We start from the raw sequence: 10,478 nt of genomic DNA, 5'->3' as shown, positions 1-10,478 counted from the left end.
ATACATTATACACCTGAGTGTGAATATTAAAGGTACAAAGAAAAATGTATATAGGTAGCTAGAATTAATTACAATGGATAGAATTATTAAAATAAATAAAACATAAATATATGTATATGTTTAAATATATAAAATAAAATCATTTTACATATAAATATATATATTTAAAAAATTTATTTTTACTTCTAAAATTCGCAAGATATATTATTTCGAATATTCTGAATAACTTGAAGTGTTATCATTTTGAATTTGTGATACTAATACCCATATTCAGTCAGGAAGACTAAGTTTAGCTTCAGATGCTCTATGAATTATTTTATTGGTTACTGAACATTACATCTAAAGATATAAATTAAGATCTGATTATGAATACGGGCCTAAATAAGTCACGATTAAATGTAAACTTTAATTTCGGAATCCAGAAAAGGACAGCGTTATAAAAGTGTTAAAACTGAACTAGTCATACATATTTCCAGTCAGTGTATTAAAAGGAAAGAAAATGTTAAAAATAAAACGATGAAACACAATAAATGTACCCTTATCATCCTCGTACCTCGTAGTCACGAATTTTCGAATTTTTTCCCCTTTATATGGGTCTTAACTTCGTCATATGAATACCAGCCAGCGAGTCTCGTCATGCAACGCTGTTTTCGAGTGTCCATTATAGTGCGCTCCAGCTAGCTTACAGGTGAAGGTATATAAATCCTACTTTAGGGGAATTTTGGCGTGCCTCTGGTATAGTAACCAAAAGTAACCGCGACTAAGGCTATCTTCGTTTTCAGGTATTAGAAGACAAAGATAGCCTCAATCACGGTTGCTTTTGGTTGCCAAAATTCGCCTTTTGTATGCTATATTGAACGTCTGCACCCCACACGGAGGTTCAGTTTGCTCTTTCTTAAAATGTGATTTTGCGTTTTTCATTTTGCGAGTTTCACGACTTTTACAGATATAGAAAATTATATGAATTATCCATTTTTATAGTTTATATAATATTCTTTATATACGAATACATAATGTTGTAATCAGCGAAATACGAAACGTAAAGCTATACTCACGCTAGCGCTCAAAAAAGAATGAGCGCCGTCATTTCTGTTTCACATCACGCATGCGCGAGACGCGACAGCAGCGACAGTTTGTTATCAAATATCGCATATGGCGGGTGGCCGGGGTAACGTCATGCGTGCGGTGTTTACGGTTTGAGGATTTCAATTACGGATGCCGTCACCGGCGAATTTTATGTGAGGGTTGTATATATACTGTGATCGTGGTGTCAATTGGTGCCAATGGTTATCGACAATCGACAGCGACCGTTCGAGTGCGGCGCGATGCGCTGCTTGATGCCAGCGATCTCGGCCGGCTTCGGCGAGCATATTGAGGTTAGCTTTTTGAATTTGCGCCCGTTTGTGCCGTCATCGTCCCATGGTAACGCGTGAATACGCGTAAATCAATGCATTTGTATTTCTTTCGCAGGAGTATGAAGTGTTGAATTTGTTGGGCAAAGGCGGTTACGGAAGCGTCTACCGTGCGAGATGTCTCCGCAGCGGCATGGAAGTTGCGATCAAAATGGTGATTTCCTTATCTGTTTTTCCTTGGATCGAGAGATGCCTGTCACTCTAATTGCATTTTGTTGCTAGCTCCACTCTAGTTGCTAGCTCCGAGATACTTTAAATACGAACTTGGAAATGCACATTGTTATTTGTCGAGCTTTGCATGTTTTGAAGTGGATAAAAGAAAGTGGACCAATGTCAAATCTTGAGATATCACAACACTGCTTCAATCCACGTTTAGTTCATTATATCCAAAATTTCTCTCCTTTCAAAATGAACAATCTGTATTCGTTGTAGGTTCTTATTTCCTATTTCCTTTATATTTATTTCTAGATCGACAAGAAATTGATGCAGGCTAATGGGATGATGGATAGAGTTAGACAAGAAGTGGAGATACATATACGATTAAAACATCCAGCTATTCTGGAGGCATACACATGTTTTGAAAATGCAAATTATGTATATCTAGTTTTAGAATTATGTCATAATGGAGAACTTCAACGTTATCTCAAAGCACAAGGCACTAAAACTCTATCCGAAGAACATGGTATATTTATAAACATAAGAAATGATGTTATAAATTATACATTCAGTTATATCTCTGTTATAATAAAATTTTACTGTTCTAGCTGCCTACATAATCAAACAAGTAGTACAGGGTTTGCTTTATCTTCATTCTTACCAAATACTTCATAGGGATTTATCATTGTCCAATCTACTTTTGACTAAAGATATGCAAGTGGTATGTACAGGAAAAAATAACATTTATTATTGAAAAAAGATTTGTTTCTTTTTAAAATTTAATTTTTGTATTTGCAGAAAATAGCGGATTTTGGATTAGCCACACAGATGAGTAAACCAGATGAAAAGCATTTGACTATGTGTGGCACACCAAACTATATCTCACCTGAAGTGAGTAATTTTTTAAAGTTGCTGTATGGATTGTGATATTACGCAGGATTGTGACATTTTGAAAATTTTTAGGTTGCTACGAGATCTTCGCATGGGCCAGAAGCAGATGTATGGAGCTTGGGATGTATGTTGTATACTTTGTTGGTGGGCAAGCCACCATTCGAGACAGATGCGATTAAGAGTACTCTAACTCGAGTAGTTATGGCTGATTACGTAATGCCACTTCATCTGTCAGATAATGCAAGGGATCTAATAGATAAATTATTGAAGAAAAATCCAAAAGACAGGATACGGTTGCGAGATATTCATAAACATGCCTTTATAATGAATATAGAAAAGAATAAGCTACATAATGTAAGTGAGAACAGGTACTTAAGACCTAGTGACATCAAATACAATGTGAATATATTAATTAGACTTGTTCGTTTTAGCTGAATTTCTGCACGCTTCATTTCTCTTTTTCTTTTTACGTTGAAGAGAAAGATAAAAGTGAATTGTGGAAAAGTTTAGTTAAAAAGAACAGGCCTATTAATAACAAAGAAAAAATATCAATAAATGGCCAGTCCACAAGTAATTACAATACGTTCATGTTTTTTATATTTTGTTTATTCAGGAAAGAAACAATACGAGTAAAAATCCATTTACTGATATGATGGACTCCGGACTTGGTAAGACACTTTCGTCATATGGTCGATCGAAAATGCGATCCCGATCCGAGGAAAGAATGTCTACGTTACCAATGATGCCTATGGTTAGTGTGCGAAGCGAGCCGTTATCCGAGCCTATTGTGAAAATGCAATCAAATCCTAACAATGGAATGAGGTATGCTAATTATCGTCCAAAAGATGATTCTTTGATTTCGATATCACGTGGTAGAGCATTTTTGCAAAACGAACAATACGGCAATTACAATGTCTACAACGAATCTGAGAAACCAAGGTTGATGGAGAGACACAAACCAAGGAAAGAAAACATCGTGGAAAATCGTAGTGTGGACGGAACTGAAAAGAGCACAAAATTGCAAGTGTCATCCTTAAATTCCAATAGGCTAGAGCCTAAAAGACACAGAACAAAAAATGCTATTCTCACCATTCTAGATAACGGAGAAGTGTGCATCGAGTTTATCAAACGCAGAAACGGCACGGTACGTAGAGAAGAGTAATACAAAGTATTATTTTTACATATATAGAAATACATAAATAGAAACATTGCGTTATTTTATTATATGAAAAAAAAAGTAATGTGATATGCATATGTATGATAAATACAAATTACATAAAAATATCTAACATTATTCATACCGTAGGAAAGAATAAACGAAGTGTGCAGAATATCGGGTGACGGTTTACGAATCGTTCTCTATAAATTGAACCCGACTGTGGAGATTGGCATGCAACCACCACCATTGCCTAATCGGGGTGCCGATAGTATTTATTCGTATGAAAATTTACCGACGTGTCATCATCGAAAGTATGTGTACGCCTTTCGTTTCGTAAAACTGGTTCAGGCAAAAACCCCGAAATTAACACTGTATACTCAACGTTCGAAGTGCCTGTTCATGGAAAATGGTCCACAACCCGACTGTGAAGTACATTTTTATAATGGCATAAAGGTATTCATCGATTTAATTGTCCTATTATGTACATGTGATAAAATAAAAAATGTATTATTTAACATTTGTATTTTATATTTAATTTTTATATTTCCATATTTCAGGTTGTCCGGATAGACGGTGTGGTGAAAATCACCGATAACAATAGGGCTACGTTTGTTGAAGGTGCGTTTCCGTCGCATCTCGAGACCTATTACGAGCATTACTCGGAAAGTTATCAGCGTTGTTTGCTATTGGAATCCACTCTAGCGTCTCTGGAGGCAGCCACTGGACATTCCTGCTTCCCTGTGATAATCGGACGACGGCCCAACACAATCTTGAGTGATTCTCCCTATCTTCAGGGAAAAGAAAATATCTTACACACACAATCCCCTGTTGTAAGTAGCAGAGAGTATGCCTAATTATTTTACGTTGCTGAATTAATGTTGAATCTCTTAGATGCCATCGTTCGATGCTAGCTGTTCCGTCATGTCGACCGGGACTTCCAGGTCGCGCAAGATGAACTCTATACGCAATTCTAATCAAAATACGAAGATAGCTGTGCCAGGAATCGGCTTTGCTACCAAATTATTGTCTGGACATATTAGGGTCGACTATAAGGATGGATCTGCCTTAATTGTAAATTATTACTTAAATATCATTTTTTTTATTTTAATTAGTTATTAATTTAACTTTCCGGACAGATTATTAACGGTAGTTTATCGAACGATTGTTTACATTAATGATTAAGTCACTTATATTTTATCGACAATTGCAATTTGTTGCAGGTAAGTCCGCAAAGTCACAACAGTGACATAATATACGAGAGTAGTGACGGCATTGTTACACGATATAACAGGCATCATCAGCAGAACTTGGAGATACCGGTCAAAGAAAAGCTTCTACAATTGCCGACGATTATCAAGTATTTCGTAGAACCGATGCATAAAGGCATTCGGTAGCTCCGCTTGAAAATATAAAATATTTTGTATAGTACAAGAAATTGCCTATATTAATTACCATAGTAATGCTAACCGTAAGCTATAAATTTATAAATTAGATTTATATATATATAGATAGAGTTTATACATAGTTAAGAAAAATAATGGCTTGAAACTGTGATCAGGCTAGATATTGAGATAAGATTGGAATTTAAATCAAATCGAATTAAAGTGTTCACTTGAGATTGTTTTTTTTTTTATTATTATTTCAATCCAATCTCAATCTCTAGTCTGATCTTGACTTTACAAATATTTTCTAAATATATAATAACATGAAACAAAGAATAAATATATTATATTCTTTGGTACGCGCTTGATTCGAATTACTATTGCAATTGTACAAAAAAAAAAGGAAAAACTTAAATAATAAAATAAGAAAAATCATTATCGAGAATAATGTTTTTTAAATGTCGATATTTATTTTTATAGATCGAAGAGACGAGAGGCAATTTATTAGTACTATTATATATGTAATGAGAGAAGAATTTAAGAATAATTTTTATAAGAGAGTGGTATAAAATTCAGAATTTTTCCATTATTTGCATTATGTAAAGAAACATTCTGCGAAATCCGCTATCTCCTCAAAGTGACGAACTTGTGCAGGTATATTGTTACTTTTATTAATAGACGATATATTAAATAATTATGATTGCTGTTTTCTGCCGAATAGCAATGCAAAAAGAATTTGTAATAAATTAAATAAATAGAATAATTTCCATTTTTCACATGAAAATATTACAGTAGGCTTCTCTTTTTCTCACATTATCTTCCTGCGACCCTTTCAAATTGATCCTTTGAAATTCTATCGACATATCAGATTGTTAAAGTACAGTCTTCGATCGCTTTGGCGTATTTACCGCAACCCGATCAAATCGGGGTCACAGCCGGTCATCGTCACTCCCGCCAAGCCTCGCTCCATTGAAGGGAACGACGGTTTTAGCGAGCGTTTACTACAACGGCGCGCCCTACGATTCGACCGATTCGACGTTGTAGGAGCAACGATCCCATTCACCATACGGAACGTAACGGACGCGCTCCGTGACGCCATGTTGATGCTGTCTTTGGCCGGAGGTATCTTGTGGAAGTGTTGCCCGTGATTCCTGAAATCCGACGTGTGCGCATGTGATAAGACTGATAATATTGAGATAGATCATCCGTGGAGCTATTCACAGATAGTTCGCGTGGTTTGTTAGCCGCGTCGTCTCGCGGAGTGATTTTGACAGATGGTAAACAAGCGAGCAACGCAGTAGTAAATCATCTAAAGTTCTGTGAACGCGGAGATCAAAGGCCTGTAAGCATAAGAACTCGCACAGACTAGTTAGTGGAATTTGGAATCTATCGAGTTCGTCAGTTTTATCCGCCTTGTTTCTCTTTTACATCCAGCGATTGCAATAATCGTGAGTGGGATGTCCTTCGCTGCTGCGACCGTGGAACGTGTGATCGTTGCTGTAATTAACGAGAAACGAGTGCTGTAATCGCGGATTCCGCGACGTCACGGGCGCTGCCCATCCTGTCTCTTCTTCATTAATCTCAAGCGGGCGACGCGAACTACGAAAATGGGTAAGCCATACTAATATTGACAAAAATCTGCCTGTCGCTCTTCCCTTGTAAATTAACGCGATTGTGTGATGCTCGTAGTCCAATTTGGGATTGTTGAACCACAGTGGGCGTCATAACAACGGCAGCTATACAGTTGTAAACATTCGAGCTTTCAGATTTAATACGTTGGATCACACAAAATTAGCTCAATGTTCATTAATAAACATTGAGCTAATTCTGACGTGATGTAAATTATAATTGCTTTAGCGTAAACTAATTCCAAGAAAGCTTGTTAAGTTTCATTAAGAGACAGATGACGTTCGCACGCAAGCAAAAATGGTGTCGATAATAATAGACACCACGCGCTAATTATAATATTTCTGTCCAAGACGGAACGTCTTAGTATGCTAACGACACGTTTATATTACCGAGTTTGTGAATGAACTGGCGTCATTAGCGAATGTACATACTCAGCACATGTCGCGCGTTATCTGACTGAACTGTAGATAAATGATTAGTCATCATCGATAGTATGATTTAGTCACTGACTAAACGCCCAGTTTTCACCACGCGTTCTTCATTTATTGTTACTGTTAAGTTATTTATTGTTACTCTTACAATTGTAAAATGGCAAGATTACGTGAATTACGTCAAGCTAGAGAAAGCCTGCCACTGCGTGGCAATTTCGGGAGTAATGCTAGTCTGGATAGGTTTTCTGAACATAGTCTACACGGTTTATATTCGAACGAACAAAGTTGCAGTAAGTATGTTTAAAAGTGCCATTGAAACGTGATAATAAATGGTACAAACGTAGGCCATTATTCAATATATATTGTTACTAATACTAGTGTCAGACTGAAAATCTATAGTACATGTAACATGAACTATAGATTTTTATTATTGTCTGTTATACATCGGAACATGACATAGACTTGTAAAGATATACTAAAAATTAAATCCCCCTTTTTTTTTACAATGAATTTTGTTAAATGAAATTTATCTCAACGATTTATAATAGTTTACGGTTTAGATTGTGTAAAATTTATTTGTGATGTTATATTATAATGTCTAGATTTTTATTGTGAATGACTTCAACTAAATTTATAAATGAATATATAGCGCTTCCCATAATAAAATTACAAATGTAAAGAAATTTACTTGTTTAGGGAACATGTGCAACGAATGTATGGCCAGAGTGCCGTATGCGACTCTTATAGCGACCATTATGTGTTGCCTGGGAGTTGGAATCTTCTGCGGAACCATGTACAGAGGTGCAACATTGTGTGCTCTTATGATGGATCAGGTAAAAAGCATAAGAACTTTTGATACATTTTTTCAAAATGATTTAGATTCTATAAATTTCTAATTATCAAATTTTTGTTTATTTAGGTATTTCACCTACATATTGGATGGTTGGAAGTGGTGCAGTTAGTGTTTGCATCAATCGGAGCATGCATGGCAGCTTTAGGATTCATGATTTTGTGTGTTGGTTGTCTTGCAACTGGTGCTACGAGGCACAAAGTCTACCGTGCATGGCAATCTCGAGTGGGTGGACGTATCTCTTGTGCTGTTGTAAGTATTTCAAGTATCAGATCTTTATTAGAATATTTTCCTATTAGTAGTGAAAAAATTTTTGATGACTACATGGTACATCTTTAATTTTTCAGTTTATGGTTATCATCTACATTCTGCAAATAGTTTGGCTTCTGATATTCTCATTCCTAATTATTACAACGCTGATATTCACCATATTCTGGAATTTGTGCAGCAATCCACGTGTTCAATCTCTTGACGACTGTATTGATTTTACTCAATTTAGTAAGTTTTCACATGTATTAATTAATATATGAATAGATTAAAATTAGAACATTGTATTTAAAATCGTATTTTCTTCTTCTATTTTTATAAAATGGCTACCTTATTTCAATATATTATAATTACTATTTTATAGTATTTAAATATAGTATATTAAATATTCGTTATTGTACAAAAGAACTGATAAAGAACAATCAAATTTATGCTATTTCAGGTTTTATGTTTCCAAATAATACACGGGTGCAAGACATGCAAGTATGTGGACCCCAAGAAGTCAAGCTGTTCTGTAAAGATTTTGTGGAGAAAGCTGAAGTGATGTTCATTTTGGCGACCGCGGCGAGCATGCTTGTGATTCTAAGCTTGATACACTATCTGATGTGCTTATCTGCTAATTATGCACATATACGAGATCATGAAAAGTTCCAGGAACTGCAGGAACTGCAGTACTTACAGGATGCGACCGATCCGGACTCCCCTCAGTCGGGAATGGGTACTCTTGGCTCTCATCGCGGTAAAGACAGGTTCTAGGATACGGCCCGCGAGATCTTCACTATGAACCCCTTGTAAAGGGAACATCATCTACTTGAGTATCTACGTAGGTCATTCTTATGATTGGAAATCTCTTCCGGATACTACTTCCTTTTCTCTATGTACCTAAATTCGGTATTCTGCTCATTGCGGTGTGTCTGTTGCCGTTACAGTAGTCTACTTGATTAGAGGATCTTGCGGGAACCAACTCTATATGCCGTCCATTATATTTGCGACTATCGTATGTAAGCATCTATTCGTTTTTTTTTTATGTAAAAAAGATTTTATTGAAGCATGCATCGATTTATAATAAGATTTTCATTTTTGACGCGGATTGCTCGATTCAAATCGAGATTATTTGTAGAGTTTTGGTCTAGGGCATTGTTCGCTCACGACGAATATCATTCCCTAAACTCATATTCGTAGGAAAAGTATTTTAAATCTATCCTGTGTATGTCAAAACGTACAAGATTCCAGCGCAAAGATTTTTGTTACTTGAAGTGTTGTTTTATTTCACTTTGATGTGAAATAAAAATGCACACGCACATTATATTGTGGATAATAGTATTATGCGAGAATTCATGACTTTATCATTTGCCGATCTAATTTTTCGGTATTAGGGCTAATTAACGGACTATGTGTATTACGTGTCTATGTCTTCAGTACTGAGATTTTTTTACGAAAGAGATTTCTTTTAATATACATATATTACATGTTTACATGCTAGGCTACTATGCATATATTTTCATTACATTACGGATATTTAAAGCACGCTGGGAAAATTAGAATAGGATAATAAAAGAGACAACTATGTATATTAAATAGTACATAAAAAAAAGATCAAACAACGACCGCATATATCGTAATTGTTAAAATATTATTCATCAAATTTTCGTTAAATATCTTCCCAGTTTATTTGCTATGAAATATTCATGTCGTTTGTGCAATTATACAGAACAAAGCTTATATTTCATATAGCTTATATTTCATAAGCAGTTTTCTATGGAAAATGTTCAGAAAACATAACGTCCGTGCATATGAAAGAATATATCTATATATTCGTAGATACTTCATTATTTGCGTGTATATGTATAATATCGACTTGTTGTGAAAAGAACAATATATTTTTCCGAATAATAAATGCATTCCGCTATCAAATATTAGAAAAAGAAACGAAAGTTACAAATTCTTCTATGCATGTTACTTGTGCCAAAATAAAAAGAAATGAATTTTTGCTCTAAACGAAGGTCTATGATATTATAAAATATTAATGTTGAGGCACAAATAAAGAAATATACGTACAATCGCGAGATCGATACTCGCCACATTATTACTTGCTCAAATGATTTGACAATGACTGCTAATTTTCTCTAATGCGAATTACCGGGCGAAAAATCTTGCGCGGCTCGCAACTTAAATTAGAAATACAATCTTTTATCTATAATAATTTAATATTTCTTTATTATACACACCTGATGAGTAAAGTTATACACATATCAAATGACAATTTAAATTTATATGCAGCTACAAAAGGTTGTATATACA

The 10,478-nt window shown here is 35.1% G+C and overlaps 2 protein-coding genes across 4 annotated transcripts; both read left to right on the top strand.

Moving 5' to 3' along the window:
• Positions 1-1,283: 1,283 nt before the first annotated feature.
• SAK (polo like kinase SAK) lies at positions 1,284-5,558 on the top strand. Its single transcript, XM_018550979.1, has 12 exons — positions 1,284-1,376; positions 1,471-1,566; positions 1,881-2,094; positions 2,177-2,289; positions 2,367-2,459; positions 2,532-2,813; positions 3,073-3,603; positions 3,766-4,071; positions 4,176-4,448; positions 4,510-4,689; positions 4,839-5,086; positions 5,481-5,558. The coding sequence occupies exons 1-11, from the start codon at positions 1,284-1,286 to the stop codon at positions 5,010-5,012; spliced, it is 2,355 nt and encodes a 784-aa protein (XP_018406481.1). The 3' UTR covers positions 5,013-5,086; positions 5,481-5,558.
• A 607-nt stretch (positions 5,559-6,165) lies between these two features.
• M6 (neuronal membrane glycoprotein M6) lies at positions 6,166-9,949 on the top strand. Of its 3 annotated transcripts, XM_018550943.1 has the most exons (6): positions 6,166-6,342; positions 6,435-6,611; positions 7,757-7,893; positions 7,980-8,162; positions 8,258-8,408; positions 8,620-9,949. In XM_018550943.1, the coding sequence occupies exons 2-6, from the start codon at positions 6,608-6,610 to the stop codon at positions 8,931-8,933; spliced, it is 789 nt and encodes a 262-aa protein (XP_018406445.1). In that variant the 5' UTR covers positions 6,166-6,342; positions 6,435-6,607; the 3' UTR covers positions 8,934-9,949. The 3 variants fall into 3 exon arrangements, with proteins under 3 accessions (XP_018406445.1, XP_018406446.1, XP_018406447.1); XM_018550944.1 differs by lacking the exon at positions 6,166-6,342 and having other exon boundaries at positions 6,415-6,611; XM_018550945.1 differs by lacking the exons at positions 6,166-6,342; positions 6,435-6,611 and adding an exon at positions 7,212-7,350.
• Positions 9,950-10,478: the final 529 nt, after the last annotated feature.

The sequence above is a fragment of the Cyphomyrmex costatus genome, unplaced genomic scaffold (genome assembly GCF_001594065.2).
Source record: "Cyphomyrmex costatus isolate MS0001 unplaced genomic scaffold, Ccosl1.0 scaffold132, whole genome shotgun sequence".
NCBI lineage: Eukaryota > Metazoa > Arthropoda > Insecta > Hymenoptera > Formicidae > Cyphomyrmex > Cyphomyrmex costatus.
Note: the sequence above shows the minus strand (reverse complement) of the source record. Positions and strands in the feature narration are given on the sequence as shown.

Excerpts from the sequence above, each read along its gene's own strand:
- SAK (XM_018550979.1), top strand. The coding sequence starts at position 1,284 with ATGGTTATCGACAATCGACAGCGACCGTTCGAGTGCGGCGCGATGCGC. Across the intron at positions 2,290-2,366 it reads TGACTAAAGATATGCAAGTG|AAAATAGCGGATTTTGGATT; the intron begins GTATGTACAGGA and ends TTGTATTTGCAG. Across the intron at positions 4,690-4,838 it reads AGGATGGATCTGCCTTAATT|GTAAGTCCGCAAAGTCACAA; the intron begins GTAAATTATTAC and ends AATTTGTTGCAG.
- M6 (XM_018550945.1), top strand. The coding sequence starts at position 7,218 with ATGGCAAGATTACGTGAATTACGTCAAGCTAGAGAAAGCCTGCCACTG. Across the intron at positions 7,894-7,979 it reads GTGCTCTTATGATGGATCAG|GTATTTCACCTACATATTGG; the intron begins GTAAAAAGCATA and ends TTGTTTATTTAG. Across the intron at positions 8,409-8,619 it reads TATTGATTTTACTCAATTTA|GTTTTATGTTTCCAAATAAT; the intron begins GTAAGTTTTCAC and ends ATGCTATTTCAG.